The sequence below is a fragment of the Pezoporus wallicus genome, unplaced genomic scaffold (genome assembly GCF_028554395.1).
Source record: "Pezoporus wallicus isolate ANWC-B61680 ecotype Strahan unplaced genomic scaffold, APGP_CSIRO_Pwel_v1 contig_4191, whole genome shotgun sequence".
Lineage (NCBI taxonomy): Eukaryota > Metazoa > Chordata > Aves > Psittaciformes > Psittacidae > Pezoporus > Pezoporus wallicus.
Genome location: NW_026641383.1, coordinates 2294522 through 2311581, shown reverse-complemented (window position 1 = coordinate 2311581; position 17060 = coordinate 2294522). Strand labels below are relative to the sequence as shown.

At 39.8% G+C, this 17060-nt stretch overlaps 1 protein-coding gene and 1 long non-coding RNA gene across 10 annotated transcripts in view; one reads left to right on the top strand and one right to left on the bottom strand.

Moving 5' to 3' along the window:
* The window catches only part of LOC130606812 (uncharacterized), a 48447-nt gene extending 46898 nt beyond the window's left edge, over nt 1-1549 (top strand). For both annotated transcript variants that reach the window (XR_008974062.1, XR_008974061.1), the window contains exon 5: nt 361-1549. This is a non-coding gene — a long non-coding RNA (uncharacterized LOC130606812). The remainder of the gene's footprint in view (nt 1-360) is intronic.
* A 1714-nt stretch (nt 1550-3263) lies between these two features.
* On the bottom strand, nt 3264-16964 carry ETAA1 (ETAA1 activator of ATR kinase). 8 transcript variants are annotated; one of them, XM_057423358.1, is made up of 9 exons: nt 16633-16964; nt 15592-15729; nt 15235-15311; nt 13766-13884; nt 11297-13428; nt 9265-9400; nt 8023-8111; nt 6200-6295; nt 3264-4181 (listed from the first exon to the last, which is right to left on the bottom strand). In XM_057423358.1, the coding sequence occupies exons 1-6, from the start codon at nt 16874-16876 to the stop codon at nt 9285-9287; spliced, it is 2826 nt and encodes a 941-aa protein (XP_057279341.1). In that variant the 5' UTR covers nt 16877-16964; the 3' UTR covers nt 3264-4181; nt 6200-6295; nt 8023-8111; nt 9265-9284. The 8 variants fall into 8 exon arrangements, with proteins under 8 accessions (XP_057279341.1, XP_057279346.1, XP_057279344.1 ...); XM_057423363.1 differs by having other exon boundaries at nt 3264-3337; XM_057423361.1 differs by lacking the exon at nt 8023-8111 and having other exon boundaries at nt 3264-3337; nt 4059-4181.
* Between the last annotated feature and the right edge of the window lie 96 nt (nt 16965-17060).

Sequence of the window (17060 nt, the reverse complement as noted above, 5' to 3'; positions counted from 1 at the left end):
CAAGTCATTTATACCATAACACATAAAATTATAGTAAGCCTCCATTAGTCCTGTGGCTACTTTTGTAATCAGTTTTGAAGAATGTGCTCCATCAGTGGAAATATTTAGATTTAAGTTCATAGTGAGGAGCAGTCTAAAAGTTACACTCTAAATTACACTTCAGAATAAGTCCCGTGGTACATCCTTACAATATATATGGTATGCTGACTCCATGTAATTAAATTCTTGTCTCAAGTTGTCATTAAGTTGCAGTAAATACTGAAGCTAACTTCAGTTAAAAATAGATTTACTTCTTGATTTTAGCTGATGAATGTTCTTGTATAGAAAATTAATTAAAATATTCATACATACATATAACAGGGCAGGTCCAATGGTTTCAGCTGTTACAAGCAAGCAAACTGGCAGTGGCTTCTATCAGCATTAAGGTAGCTGATCGACCATGACATGAGGAAAAGCACACGGTTCCACACAAGACTCATCAAGGAATGAAAGTCGTAGGCCCTCTCCCATCTTCTCATTCCTAGGTCAGAAATAACATCAAATTACTTATTAATTAATCAATCAACCACCTGACTTCCTGTGAATAACAAAAATTAGGCAAGTTTGGGGGGTGGAAGTAATCTTTCCTTGTATGTGCTCAAGCCATTATGGGAACAGCACCACCAATAAAGGGAAAGGATGGGGAAATTTCACTGTGTATACTGGGGGAGAGAAAGGTCAGTTCTTTGGAGAGTCTAAAAAGAATGGCATTTTTCAAGAGCTTGATGAAACTGGGTGGGATAATGGAAGAGAAAGTCTCAAAAAAATCCCTGTATCTGCAGAAAAGCTCAGGTGTGCATTTGTTCTTATTAGTCCCTAGAGAATCCACACTGGGTTCTCATTCTAGGGGACTCAACCACAAACGCTTCAGTTGGAGCTTGCATCTTTCTGAAAGTCCATTAGTTAATCTGTAGGAAATCAGTCTTGATGCCTTTCAGTGCTCACAAGATTACTTGTGTTCTTTCTGGAACACAGACAGGCAAATTGCTGAGATGACAAAGATATCCGATGTGTCTTCCAAGAATGTCTCTCACCCTTTCATGAATGTTTAAATCTCTCCATTTCCCAAATGCGTGCTTATTTGACATTTTTATAACTAACAGGTGTTTTATGTAGTTTTGTTGGTGCCTCAAACTTACTCAAGAACATGAAAAAGGGTCTCTCTTTATCTGGTCTACACCAATTGACATTATCTCAAACCACCTTCAAATTTCTTTCCATTCACCTCCATAACTCTTCCTACAGGCTGTCCTCCAACTTGTCTTCATATCTCTATGGTTATCTATTAGAAAGCTGTCACTTGGCCAGACTCTTTTTAATGTGTTCTGTTGTCAAGATTTGACACTCCAGTGAAGTGTATTCAGACTTTTTTGATCTATAGAAATTTTTTATCGGTGATGAGGAGCCTTTCAGAAATTTCACATGCATAGATTGCTGTACAGCGTATATGAACTTGCTGTTCTCATTCGCCCTGCACATATCTGTTAGCAGCAGTCCAAGTATCCCCCCCCCTTCCCCCCCAATACCATCCAGAGATTATAGATTGTACAGCTTTAACACATCAAACTTGGGATCCTGAAATGTCAGTCGTGGATGACTTACACTGTAGAAGATACCAGAGTTAAAGATCAAACTAAAAGTAAATGTAAATTTGAAACTTAGCAGATAGCTCCAGTCTCCCATAAAAGAGTAGGAGTCTGGTTGTTGTGGAAGCTTTAATAGGCCATGATTCCTAGTTAGATCTACAGAGCACACTTAACGACCCACATCATCAGTCATTGAGGGATTGCAGTTACCAAGGGATGGAGAGGAAAAAAGCACCAAGGAGTCTCCAAAAAGCCCATATGAGATTTGGATGGCTGTATTGTATGAAGGGCCTAGGTCAGCCTTTGTGACCTGGGAGAAAATTGTAGAAAAATTGAGTCTGTGAGACCTTGCCCTCAGCCCATAAACAAGCATAGCTTTCTTTTTCTTTCTTAGTACTGGTTGGAAACCTGGCATTAAAAACAAACGGAAAAGCTTCTGGGTTCCTCTGATGTTGTATGTTGGAAATTGAGGGCTTTGCTGACTTGATTGCCACTTCTGATGAGTGGCTTGCATTGAAATCACACAAGTCAGTATGCTGAAAACTGAGCAAGTGATACAGAAAACATAGTCCTTCTGTAAAATTTGGTTTCATTTATTCATCACTAGCACCTGTTTAAGTTCAATAACAAAATAGTTATTTGGGTTAATGTCATCTTCATTTACAAGCATTGGGGTTTACAGAAACATCTGGCCTTACCCAGGTAGAGTGCGTCCTATAAGAAGCAACCAGGAATACAGGAATTCAAATTTGTCCTATTTCCAAGCATATATGTTGGTTGGTTGCTTGTTTTCTGGAGAATATGAGAGGTAATTAAAGAAAGAAACAAACAACCCCAAAACCCCCAGCCAACCAACCTCCTTTCCAAGTCATTGCTGAAGGCAGTACTTCACCTACTCGAATGTTTCCGAAGTGTTACAGAAGCCTCAGAGAACACATTTTTCTTCCTTTCTTTATGTCAGTTTTTTTTTGTTTGTCATTGAGGTTGAGCTTTCTGCAGGTCTCTTAAAACCCACAGGTTCAGCTGAGTATCCAATGGGATATTTAAAAACAACTATTCATCAAGCTCTTTTTGACACCGAGAGTCACCAGTGTGATTCCCCAGTAGTAACTTCCCCGGGTGCTTAAATAGCCTCCTTAGACACTTGGCCCTACAGCCATGATTCTGCAAAACATGCCCAACATATGCTCAGCTTTAGGCATGTAAGAAATCCCACCCTGCTCAGCTCCCTCGAAAAAATCACACCCCAGACCTAAACTGCTGTGCTCAGTATATAATATTTTATTTGGACATCTGTTCACGGAGAGCATGGCAACGAGTGCAAAGCTTCCTTCCCATGTCTACATGGGTCCTCATTTTCCAGGGTTAAAACCTGAATCAAGTTTTTCCTTTAGCAAGGACAAGCTGCAAAGGGCAGACAGCCTCATTAAAAAGGAAATCTATAAATCCTGTAGTCCTCTCCTCGCCTCTGTTAACTACAGTGTTTGAGGTGAAAGCTGTTAACTGCGGCTTTTAAAAGGTATGCATAAATGCAACCTTTTCCTCAAAAACTTTGAAAATGTGCATAAACAATAACAATTTACGATAAATGCAATGCTCTTTTACTAGATTTATGTGCTAAAACCAACAACTACTTACAATAATGAAATGCATGGGCTAGATTTTTCTTTCGCCTGAGTCACTCCATTACCTCCAGTGCTTTAAGGGAATTGCTGCGAAGTAGAATCGGGCCCTTAATGGTTTGCCAGCTACCACACTGACATTACACCCAGACAACAGTCAGAAATTTATATTTAGGTCCACAAGAACAGTACATTCGATATCTTTAAGTGTTTTATGAGGCAGGACTTTTCTGACTGCTCTGGCAAAACCGCCGGTGTGCATAGTAACTGGAGCTTTGAACAAATATTGCAGTTATGATTTACAGCACAATTGCCAGAGTCTCCCTGGCTTCATCTCTGATGGCTACTTACTCAGGCTGTCATTTTTAGCTCCACAGATTCTATCTGCCTTGGCCTCTTCCACAAACACTGGATTCACTGGAGTGTGTTGCAGACAATACAGCTCTCAAACAATGAAGCATTTGTGTTCATTTTCTTCTATTTTATCTTTGGAATTCTACTATTTAGGTCACTATCTGTTGCTTCCAGCTATTCTTTCCTGACAAATTGTAGCTCTTTTTAGGCTTAAAAAGATATAATCAATGAATTCATCTGTTATTCCTCTGGGTATAAAGGTCTAGATGTAATAAGTGGTACACATAGTATAAGAAAGATTACATTGCTATTCCTGAATTGCAGCCCAAAGATTAATTGTGCCTTTATAAGCCAAAATTTGAAGAGCTGCTGGATGCTGGCCTCTGAAAATCTGATACAACACAATAAAACCCCAGTATTACTAGATTTCTCAAATGCTTTATATGTGATCTCTCACCAGCATGACCTGGAAGGGTGTGAATGTATGTATGTATATTCCACAGCACATAATTTTAGATGCAGATAAGGAAAATAATGATGAACAAACCTTTATCTGATCATATCTTAGTATCTGCTTTTCCTAAAAGAAAGAAAATAATTCACCACATTTTTTACTTGAAAAAGATAATCCTTGGATTTTAGCAAGTAACATCACTCATCGTGAAATGCATCAATATCCGTGGGATAAAAACTATACTTAGGTATGGGAACATACTGGAATTCCATTCATATTTAAACTTAAGCTCACTGATTGCTCTGCTCATGTAAAAAATTACTATGCTCTGAATGAAATGAAAATGAGTGCTTAAGCAAACAGTCATAAATTAATTTATAATGAAACATGACAGTCATAATTTAATTTAGAATGTATTTAAGATTGTTGTTACTATTCGTATAGGTCTGTTCTGCCTGGAGGAAGATGTGGCTTCTTAGTGAAATGTCAGCTATTGAAATACAAAACTTCTTATGCGTACATGTGTTTTAATTAATTAAAATAATGTAGCTACTTTCCTAATGGAGATCTGTTGTCTGTGGCAAGCAGTCAGACAAAAGACTGCATGATCGAGGAACATGCAGTATCAGTGGAGCACCAAAGACTTACCAGGAAGCATGAGGGACAGAGAGCCCAACCTGTAAAATCTGTGGGGTCATGAGGCTGCCACTTAGCTTCCTTCCACAGTGGTGAGGAACAGGGAATGTAATGAGAGCAAGGAGCAGGTGCTTTTGTAGTTCTCATCTGTTCTCCGAAGCTGTTGGCTGCCCAGGTACAGCAGAGTGGCTGTCTAGGCCCAGTACCACGTCCTTGAAATACCTGTTAGATAGATGGCTGCTTTTGCTGATGTAAAGCTGAGCACATATGAAATGTAGCTCAGGCACCTATCATCTGAATTGTCCTCTCGGCATCACTGACTGCCATAAGAGCCCCTGAAATGACTCTAGGTCTAACCTGTGCCTCTCAGGTTAGGAGGCACCAAGCTAGCTCTACTTACACCCCTGCTGCATTGCTGGCTTTAATATCCAGATGTTCCAGAATTAGGCAGAGGTTAAACTCCTCATGTTTGCAATGCTGTCAACAGCAGTATGCTGCCCTGTGTGCTGGGCTGGGTCCATGTCCAGCACCCTGCTGATGCCAGCATAGCAGGAAGAGGTGAAGGGCAAGACTAGCAGTTACAGCACAGGCACTCTAAACGAACAAGTTCTGTGGCATGTACTCTTTTAAGACATAGTTTTTCACTAGATTTCTACTAAATCTTTTGATGTTTCTGGCCAATTACTATGAATACGTATCTTTCTAAAGGCAAAAATTCCTACCTTATGGGATTTTATTTTGATATTGCACAGGTTCTTCTTTGTAACTATTTCTAAGCACTAATGAACCTTCTGTCTGCACTGACTCTAACAATGAAACTGTATGGGTTAAAGTATTTCTCTAAGCTTCTCACTTTTATCAAATTTGCCTAATAAAATAGTACAGTAATGGTTTAATTTTAATGCATTACATTATTTCTCTGTTTTGAAAAGCACTGAGTCACAAAAAGAAGTAACTCTATTCAGTTTGTTAACTGAGAAATGGGATGGTAGGACGTTTGGGGATGGTCAGCATGTGACCAAAAAAATCTTGTTTGTCTGGACATCAGTTATGAAACCATGATCCCAAGAACTTGGGATTTTTATTTGGAAGGTAACATTTAAGAAAAAAAAAAAATTATAGGCCTTGAAGCATAATATCTATGCTAAAAATAGGTATTTATGAAAAGTAAAATAAAAAATAAAGCCCTTCTGTTACAATCAGTGTAATGGTAGAGGGCAAAGCATGCATTTGCTGTACACTGTATTTCACACTGATCAGCAAACAGGTTCTTTAGATATGGTTAAGCAGCACGTCGGAAGTACTTGGCTACATAAGTAAACAAGTGACAGTAATTGGGCAGAAAGTAGTTTGTGTCTTCCTCCACCTGGGAAGTTTGCAAAGAGTCCTTTCCACACCTCTCATGGCAACAGAATTCTCCTTGTCATATATTAAAATCTTCTTTTAAAGTCAGGATATAAGGATGGTTAGAGGCTTGTGTTAAAAGATGAGCCAGTATATATTCTTACCCTGCTTTCACAGGGAGAGCAGTGGTAGCATTTTAGTTGAGAAGCTCCAAACCTCCAAGGCCTTTCTATCCTGGGTGCTCAGAAAATCAGCATCACCTGGAAGAGGAGTAAGCTGGTTTTAAACTTTGTGTGTGATAAGGACACATAGCAGCAAGCAGTCAGGCACTGTCACTTTGCATGCTGACCTTTGGTAGCCATAACATGCTTAGCCTCTATTTCATGTTATGTATCTACTATTTATCCCAGTTTCAAACCTGAGTAACAGTTAGTCCTTTAGCATCAGAGAATGAAACCTTCCTAAAAAAAATACTCTCCAGCACCCACAACAGGTCCCTCCTTTCCAGTTAGCTCATCTTCTCAAATCAGGAGTATAATTAACCATGTTATCCTTGAAAACAAAAATTATCCTGGTTCCTTTACAAATTATTTCTAGAGAAAAACCCTAGGGAGGGAAGGGTGATAAGCTAAACACTGTCCTAGCAAAAGCTTAATTTTTATCTTTCTCGATAAGATTTGACATTCTTATGTATCAGTACCTTAAAAGCCAGGTTTATAACTCTCATGTTTCATACTGATAGTAGAAGCCTTTTATTTCATTGCCACTTTCTTGGCTAATATTGCATCTGGCAAGTTACAGTTTCGATTTTCCTTGAACACCACGAATACAAGCAGATCACTCACATGCACAGATCAAACTACATTCAGGATAAAATTTTCACAACAGCCACACATTTATTTGTCACCTGGACATGCAGATCTTCTGTTTTATAAACTACCTGAACACTGCCACCAGAGGCTTGACAAGACAACATGGAGTCTTGCTATTTCATGTTATATTATCATCAAAGGAAGTGTGATCAGCAGGCTGAAGGAGCTGATTCTGCCCCCCCTACTCTGCTCTTGTGAGACCCCACTTGGAGTATTGTGAACTGTTCTGGTGTCCTCAACATCAAAAAGACATGGAACTGTTGGAACAAGTCCAGAGGAGGCCACGAGGATGATCAGGGGACTGGAGCACCTCTCGTATGAAGACAGGCTGAGGAAGTTGGGGCTGTTCAGCCTGGAGAAGAGAAGGCTGCGTGGAGACCTCATAGCAGCCTTCCAGTACCTGAAGGGGGCCTACAAGAATGCCAAAGAGGACTCTTCATCAGGGATTTTAGCAATAGGACAAGGGGTAATGGGTTTAAACTGAAACAGGGGAAGTTCAGGTTGGATATGGGGAAGAACTTCTGCACTATGAGGGTGGTGAGGCCCAGGCACAGGGTGCCCAGAGAAGCTGTGGCTGCCCCATCCCTGGCAGTGTTTAAGGCCAGGCTGGGAGGAGCCTTGAGCAACCTGGTCTAGTGGAAGGTGTCCCTGCCCATGGCAGGGGGATGGAACCGGGTGATCTTAAGGTCCTTTCCAACCCAAATCATTCTATGATTCTATAATGAAGTGCTTTGAAAAGCTGAAAACATTTTTTGGGGGTTAAGTTTCAGTCAGATCAATAAGCTGATCCAACTCATTGTGTATTGCACGGCTGAAGGACAGGGAGCTGCAGTAACAGACTGTAAGCAATGTTTATTGGACACCATCACCCTTTTCAGTGGACTTGGGAATTTGACTTCATAATCAACCAACTAACACCAAGAATGGTGGTTAATACAAAAGCAAGTTAATTAGTTTGAAAACCAGTATAGCTGAGTATTTCGTGACTCTACTGCACCTGGTTGTGTGTAGAACCAGTTCCTCCAACAAGGATTTCTAGTTTAAATGGATTAAAGGAAGCACTTTGTCACCACAACAGGTAGAAAACTGAGGCATGGAATAACTGGGTAAATCACCAAGAAAAGATGTTCAGGTAAAGACCATACAGAATTCCCGTATCACTCCCTTTTACCAGCTTCTGTAGTACAGTATTTTCCAGAACAGACTAGAAAAATGTAAAAAACTTTTAATGATGCTTTACAAATATACAGTACTTACATTTTTAGCAGTTACAAAAATGGCACATACTACAGAAACCAAAAGCTTCCTCTAACCTTTGGTACATTTCAAAGTTATTTATTTACAAAGAAAAATTACAGTCACTTTTCAGTGTCATATGTTTACATATAAGCATTTCTCAGTTGAAAAATATCTTGCAGCTTACCCACAGGCAGTTTTTGCAGTTTGAGCTCTGCACCCATCTATCACATAAAAAATTCTATCAGCCCCTGTTAAGCTGACATGACATTGCATTTTTATGTTTTAACAGCCTTTAGTTAGAAAAATATGTACAACCCATAAGGCTAAACTGATTCATAGCTGTTGAGATTTCATCTGATGTATTATATATTGCGCAAGGTTTGGTAAAATGACATAGGCTACCTTTTTTAGTTAGCTGGGTAACTCACATTTAGACAGAGGTGATCCAATTTTGTCAGCTGGAGTATTCCTAACTCTTCATGAAGGGAATTTAAAAAATGAAAAAAAAAAAAAAAAAAATTAAACATAATTTTCAGGATGCTTTTTTCACATTATGAAACCTTTATATTAAAATTTTCCTTTGCTATGTACAATTCTTACCTAAGGTAGCGAAGACAAACTGAGCACACTTTCCAAATCCTGTTCATTTCCATTAGGTTTCCAATACTGGATGTTTTCTAGATTGTACTTTCTTTAAACAAGAACTTAAAAACTTTCTTCTACCTGAGAACAAATGTTTTCTTAGTCTGAGTGTACTTGAGAGTCTTAGAAATTAAAATACTTGCAATAAGAGAAATACAGCCGAAACACATACAGTCTGTTTTCAACATGTATTTAGGTGTGTATACAAATGCTTTCATGCTCTGGTGATTTTCAGACTATACAATTTCAATACACAACAGTACGTGAACTCAGCACAATCTTCACTGTGCTGAAGGTAGTTTGGAACTACACGTTTACAACTGATAGTTTTTAATTAAGAGTTAATACCACCAGAGTATTAGTGCAGGTCAAGATTGTTTTAAATTGAGAAACAGGAAAAGCTTGCTGTCGGTAGCTGTGAACAGGATTTAAAAAGTGTCTTCCAGCATTACAGTATTTCCCTCCCCAGAACTTACTCAATAGACAAACTCCAAATTCAGGCATCTTTAACGTATGCCTGCATTCTGGATTTTCTTCGTGCAAGAGCTTCTTGCTTTTTTCTTTCAATCTCCTCTTGAGAACATTTTCTGGTTTTATTCTCCACCACAGACACTGTAAGTAAAAAACACGTATTAGGAGCCTTCAAGGTTGTTCAATATGTATTTTAACTTATCTGTTTTCAATGTTTGAAGATCTATGGCAAGAGCACACTATTCTAACATACCAAGCACCCAAGTTAAAAATGGCTCATCTATCCTGTCCCCTCCTGTCCCCAAGGCAGGAAGGGGGGATAAGATGCATGACCTTTGTAGTGGTACCGATTACTACCCCCCAATGAAAATACTGGGATGCAGACGTTTGCTTCAAGGAAATTTTACTTGGCTGCCCTTCAGGTGAACCTTGTGACATCAGGAGTCAACACAGGAGATGGCGATGGGTTAAGAACATTAAGGCTATCAGAGTGAAAAGGGCTCTACAATTTAGTGAGTTAGGCAGAGATATGGGCATGGAGATGGTATAGACACAGGGGTCAGATACAGTACAGGTGTCACACAAATAAAGCCAGAAAGGTTGAAAAAAGGTCAAAAGTAGCAATAAAAATTGGCAAAGGAGACAGGAACATGATAGCTAGCCATAGTATTTTATATGTTGTGATACAGAACTATAAATTCCCATGCAATAAAATCCTGACCTCAGTGCAACCAACAGGAACACTCCCTGCACATACCAAGAATTTTACTGGTTTTATACACCAATTTTTCAATTAATGTATTTTTAATAAGTAATCTTTCAAACTGAATAAATAAAAGGTCTGTTTGCTTCTTAAAACAGGTGTCCATGAAAAAATATTTATCAGTTTTTGAAAGCATTACTTAACATCCATGTTTTTGTTACAGCAACGTCCTTTCACCAAAAAAATTGAAGGTAAGAACAGTTACTGTTTATCTGTAAAGCAAATTTATACTATTGTCATTCCTTTATTCTCTAGAACATTCCTGAGAATGACTAGTCATCTCCCCTCCCTTCCCCTTTAGCATTCTAAATTGCTACTTTCCATTTATCTGCTTCTTTGCTGAGGAAGTAACAGAGATAACATACTGATACTTCAAATAAAGCTGGCTGATATTTTGCAGGAATTCATTTTTTTGTTTTTGTAACAGTGCTTCCTGAAAATTGAAGTTGGTAATAGTACACCAAAAAGCTCATTTTGTCAAAACTAGTATTGCTTAAAAACTTCACCAAGCCATGAGATCAAGTAAAAACAGGACTGACTGGCACTTGGCTGGTTCTGCATTTCCATAGCATGTAACAGCAGTGCACGGAGTATTACAAACTGTTGCCTGATGATGGAAAAGTGACTGACCTCCCCTCTAGGTGAAAGAAAATGTTAGTGTTTAGACTGATAACACAAGAATATTTCACTGGCAGCTTTAGCCACAGAGCAAACAACAATACAGGCTGAGGTTTCAGAACCACTGAATGATTTGAGGTTCCAGTTTCTAGGTGTACAATAGTAAAAGGAAATTGGCATCCTGCATCACCTGCTGCCTTCTTCCCCTGCCCCACCATTAACTGGGGTTTTATGCATCATGACTGAGATAAGTAACTTCTAATGCTTTCAAACTGAGCTGTAAATTAAAGCACAGATTCACACTACAACATTTAATACATATCAAAACAGCAATGTTTTTAAATATCAATTTAAGAATATGATATGCTGAGTGCTGGCATCAGCATATATTTGATCCTAGTGATTCCAAGTGTCACTGGAGAGAGAAGTGGAATAAAAATGGGAAAAAGTCTTTAAATACAGGGATTCAAAAGATGCATCAGCAGAGTTTTATTTTGGAGAAAATATTCTCCAAATTTTCATTAGAACATTTACTAACACCTAAACTGAATGAGTATTGACACCTGTTCTAAGTGCAATACAGTATAAATTTTTCTAACGTTCCGATTACAGTAACAAGCAAACCAGTATAACAGTGATACAATAAAGACAAATACCTGATGTCGGCAGTGCAAAAGACTCTGAAAGGTGCCTCTTGAAAGGTGACTTCTTATTGTCAAGCCTGCTGTGCAAAGTCACATTCACCTGATTCTTGCTTCCTTCCAAAACCTGCAGAGTAATCCCAATGCCAGAATGACTCCCTGCCTTTTCAGACCCTACATGAAGAGCACCCTGAAAATTATTAGTCTTTCGGAACTTAAACTTTGAAGGCATAAGTGATGTTTTGTTACCAGAACTGTTACTTGGCATCTTCCCCATATTATACAAAAAATCTGGACTGTCTAGAGTTTTGCTACCAAAAATATTTACTGCATTAACAGGACTTACTTCAGAACCAGTCTCTCCTGCCGGCACAGAATTTGACCTGTACCATTTTCCTGCCACAGTCTTTGTAGTATCTTCAGAAGCAGCTTGATGACAGTTTTTAGACAGTGTGTATTTACACTCTGTGGAAGTACCTGAGATCACAGTTTGAGGAGTTGAGACATTCTTACAGTTCACTATGTGACCTGTTGTGGCCAGCCCATGTGGAATCTTTGACAAATCCCTACAGGAACCGTTTATTGAGAAAGCATCCTGTTTTCCATTTGTTTTTTGTGCCAAGAGATCAGCTAGTCCTTGTTTAGATTCTGGGAAGCTGTTATCAATATTTGATCTGGCATTAATACTTGTTCCTTGTATAGTTTTAGCTCTTTCATTTCCTTGTTTAACATCCTGGATCTGAGTCTGCTTTTCTATATCATCACACACCTGATACAGCAATTCATCATCCTCACAATTTGCATCCCATAGACTATCGGATTCACAAAACATATCTAGTATCTCATCAGAGAATTTTGGTTCATTCCAGTCATCAAATGATAGAGAACACTTCTTTGATATTTCAACTTGATTTAAGTGAGCTGCATTAGCTTGGTTAATCACCTTAGTTAGATCCTTAGGTTTCGTATTTGTAGAAACACTGGATGATTCACAGAAAATACCATGTGTGTTATTCCCAGGTTTTCCAGACCATTGTCTATGAGGATTAGATCTTGAAGGAAAAACAGGAAGAGAGGCACTTTTAGGCTGCATAGTTTCACTTCCATCCTTCACTTCAGATTGCAATGAAACAGATATATAGTTCAAACCGCTATTTTGGGCACTCTTCCAAACAGGATTTATTTTATCTGGTTTAGTGTTACTTCTGCCATGAAAGGGTGTGGTCTCTGTCTTTGAGTTTTGTGTCTTATATGGCTTTCGTAGAGGAGATTTTACACCATTTGTTGTGTTTTTACTAGGATGTTTCAAAGGTGAAAACTGCAAACTGTTGGATTCATGTACACTCCCCAAACAAGTAACTGAATTGTGGCTACTTCTTTCGTTCGTTCTGCTAGCATTGCTGAAACCATGCACAGATGGGTTTGTAGGAATTGGTGGTGCTTCTTCAGTACTTATCAATTCAGGATTTTGGGTTATTTGCATCACAAAAGAGTCATCTGCCAAAAAATCTGAATCCCAGTCATCAAAGTCATCATTAACTGCTCCATCAGGCTTAATGGAAGCCACTAACTGTGGCTTCAAAGGATGTTTTTTGGTCCGTGTGTGAGTATCAGATTTTGGAAAAGCCTGGTTCACACTTCCTAGTGTACACAGAATATTGGTTTTATATGCCTCTGAATTACAAGGTTGGGTGTCTTTATGTTGCTCAGGAAGGTGTCCCTCCTCCAAGGTGCTTTTATTTTCATGGAAACTATTATTTAAAGATATATCTGATAGTCCTTGGCTCAACTGTCCACTACACTTCTGGGTAGAGCAGTCAAAAAGAGCATGGAGGGCTACTTCAGCTTCAAGGTCTATAGATTTCTGACTGCTAGATGGACAGGGGTCTGCAGCAGGGATACCGGTGCTCTGTCCAACTGGTTTCTGGGAGAGAACAGTATCTGTTTCAGAAACTTCACCAAGGAGTGATTTCAGGTTCTTCCTATTTACTTCAGCTTTAGAATGATTTGAAGACTCTGAGGCAGTCTGGATAACGTCATGACCAAGCTTCTCTTGTTCCTGAACAGCATCTAGCTCTACGAGATTTTTATCAAATTCCTTAGCCAATTTCATGAGTTCCTCTTCAGGATTTTTTATTTTAAGATCTCTAGATTAAAAAACAAAACAAAATTGAAAGAAAGTCAGACCTTCTAAAAAGGTTTAGCAAAGCTCAACACAATGACTGTATGAGAGAACTGTTCATTCTCTACCTTTAACAACTGCAGAGAATATGACTGAATCCTACCACTTTCAATGCACAGTTAACATGCACTCTTTCTGGTAATTCCCAAGAAGTACCCCTTAAGAAGAGATAACAAGCACAAAGTTAAAAATGTTTTGTATGCTAATGTACAGTTATATGGTTCACTATACATAAAGGCACACCACATAACCTTTTTTAATGAAGGCCCAGCTGTGATGGGCAAGACAAAACTGTAACTTACCTTGTGCAACTTAACTTTGTCCTAGGTCGCACTTTTACTACTCCAGGTGTACAGGGAATAGCATCCTCACCAATCCATGTCCCTAAAAGGGAGTCTTCATTACAGCCTGCTTTTTCATCCTGAATGATTAGATTTGTAATGTTTAGCAATCTGATTTCAGAAAAAGACTGGACTAAACATACACCCTGCATTAAAGTTGCTACATCAATGACACTGGATCAAATCTGTTGAAAGCCGCAGATAGGAGCTAAACCAATACAAGTTCAGTGAGATTACTACAATATTGTCTACTGATAATTGGATCACTTTAGTTATATGGATTTAAGACAGGAACTTCAAATAACTGAATTCTACTTTGGTGCTCAAATCTAATTAACTCTATTTACTTCAGGTTTACACATAATCTGCAATATTCACATCACAAGCTGTGATCTAGTTTACTTTACTGTACTACTAAGGAGCTGGTTCAGATACATGGTCTTTAGCCACATAAAACCGCATTAACAGATCAAAGAATTTGAAAGAAATCATATTCTGTATGCTTCTAGGAAAAAAATCTGACTTCTTCCATTACAACTCATTTATACAAGGAACCTTTAAACAAGAATAAATGAAGTTTAGAAATTAAGTGGCGTTGTGCCAGAGCTTCAAAGTTGAGCCTTGGATTTGATTTCTGAAACTGAAGAGATACAATACTGCAGTGGTAAGCTGTTTAGAGGGCCAGAGCCATGGGATGTAGGAAATTACTGCATGTAAGCAGGCAAAAGTAATTTGAACTTTACTAACAACCAGGGTAGTTTGTTGTAGGTTTTCTTTTTCCTTAGATTTTTTTTATTATTATTAAGAAAAAAGAACATAAGCAACGGATACTCGAAAATCCTGGTGTTATTTACATCTATGATAGTGCTATAATCATGTAAAAGGAAGGAAGTAGCATCCCTTACCAGTGATTTTCTAATTCTTACATATAATTTCTCACAAATATGCCAAATAATGAATATATTTTAAATTGCCCTGTCAAATTGGCATATTCTGCAAGCTAAATAACTGTTTTAGGAATGACATGTTATCTTCTTGCACTTAATGAAAAGCAAAGAATAACCCAGTACTTTTATTTTCACTTTGCAGGCTGTGGACATCAGGTTCACAGCAAAAGGGAGACACCAAGAACATAGATATAAGGTAAAAAAAGCAAATTATGTAGAATACCAAAGCAATGTTACTATGTTTATATTATTGTGAAGTCTCTCAGCTCAGTCTTGTTCTTGTACTTCAGAATTTAAGAACATTAAAAATGCTTAAAAACAACTGCTAAGTAAGCCTGGTATGTGAAGAAACTCTTTACCTTTTAACTGAAGAGTAATTAAGGATAAACACACTACTGTAACTAAACCTGAGCCTTCGCTAAGGCTGTAACACTAATCTGTCTGGTGACTGCATATGCAGAGCGTTGTTTTAGTGAGAATTACCTGAGGAGCGATACGATTAACAATGTCTGAGATTTCTACTGCGCATCTACTGGTCGCCTGTTTGGTTTTTCCAGTGCCTATGAAAACAAACAAAAAACCTTCTTAAAAACTGCAAAAGAATTCAATTTATAAAGTGCAGTGTATGTCAGATAATTCAAATATATGTGTTAACATCAGAGCTTAGCACTACATTGAAAAAAATTATGGGTTATTTATGGATTTTTAACAAAACCAAACAACCTACCCCGATGTTGTAGGGAAAAAGGGACCTTTTTTCAAGAAATTTGATAACTTTTAGTGAAGTCCCACAGCATGCCTCAAATAGGCACGCTGAAATCCGGATTTTATTAACATTACCTAGTCCGTGTGCAATTGGTGAATGAGGATCCCAAAAGATTTCTTGCTGTACATCGGTTTCGTTAACAGGAGAGCTGAAAGTAGGTATTCGGGATTTCCTACTCAACGATCTCTTTGGTGTTTTATGCAAACATGACTCTGTGTGAACAGGGAGATGATTCTCATTAAAAACAATGTATAAAAGGCCAAAATAACTTAGAACATAAAACAGGAGAAGGCATAAGATGCTTTAGGAACTTTAAGTTAGGAAAATTGACACTCATTAGCATTACTTATAATAAGAAAATTGTTCACAACTATACATTTAATGTAGAGTATGACTCTTATCTATCAGTTACACCACCAGAGGTAACAGAGCATTACAGCTGACAGCTGTACACTGAACACCTGATATAAGGATGACAATTGTCAATTCTGCTACTTGAGAGGATATTGATTTCAGCTTATGTGGAGAGATAAACTGTGTATACACATATGGGAGAATCTTTTGTATTCTTGCTCGCTCTGTGTCTTTCACCCAGATTCTGATTTGGGTCACAACTTTAATGAGCCCCCAAACTGTTCTGGGTCACAACCTACCTTTGTCTATACTTCCCCCACTGGGCCAGTCAGCTAGAACTGTTAAAAGCAGTCATATAGCTATTCTAAGACAGCTTGCGGCTGCCTCACATCACTAAGTGAACCGAAGACACTGTCTGAAGCTCAGCTTGTCACTCCTGCCCTTTAGAAATGACGCTGCAAATGCGAAAGCCTATAGAAATAATTTTAAACGATGCAATTGCTACGTGAAAAGCATCTCAGGAGACGCTCTGCACTTCAGCACTTTATCCTCCCCTCGAGTGGATGAGCGTCCTCAGTCAGCTCGAAGTATGTGCCGCGGGAAGATGCTCTTCATCACTGCTTGACAAGAAGAGCCCCTTCCCAGCGCACGCAGCCGGGGAAAGGCGGGGGGTTCCCCGCACCGGCCCCCTCCTCACGGTCAGGGCCCGCCTCCCCTGCGGTGGCGGCCGGGACAGGGCCCCGGGGCCGCTCCCGCCGTACCTGCAGCGCCGCGCACCGCCGCCTCCCGCGACGGCGACGGCCGGGGCGCGCGCGGCGCCTCCCCCGCGGGCAGGCTCGGGCCCGCACAGCCTTCCGCGCCGCTGGCCGCAGCCGCGTCCTCCGCGGAGGGCTCTGCCGGGGACTCCGGCGGCCGCCGCCGGGTGAGCTGCTCCTCGCCCCCGCCGCTCCGCCTCCTCAGGGCGGCGGGCTTGAGGCAAGACCCCTTCCGCCGGCTACCGGGCATGCCGCAAGTTACGACGACAGCCCCGCATCCACCCCACCGGCGCCGCCATTTTGCCGGGGAGCCCGCCGCGCCACCGCCGATTGGCCGCCGCCTCGCCGCTTCGAGCCGCCATTGGCTCTCGCGCGGCGGGGGCGGGTCGACGGACGCGGCAGGGAACTGCGGCTGGCAGGGAGCTCGCTTGCGC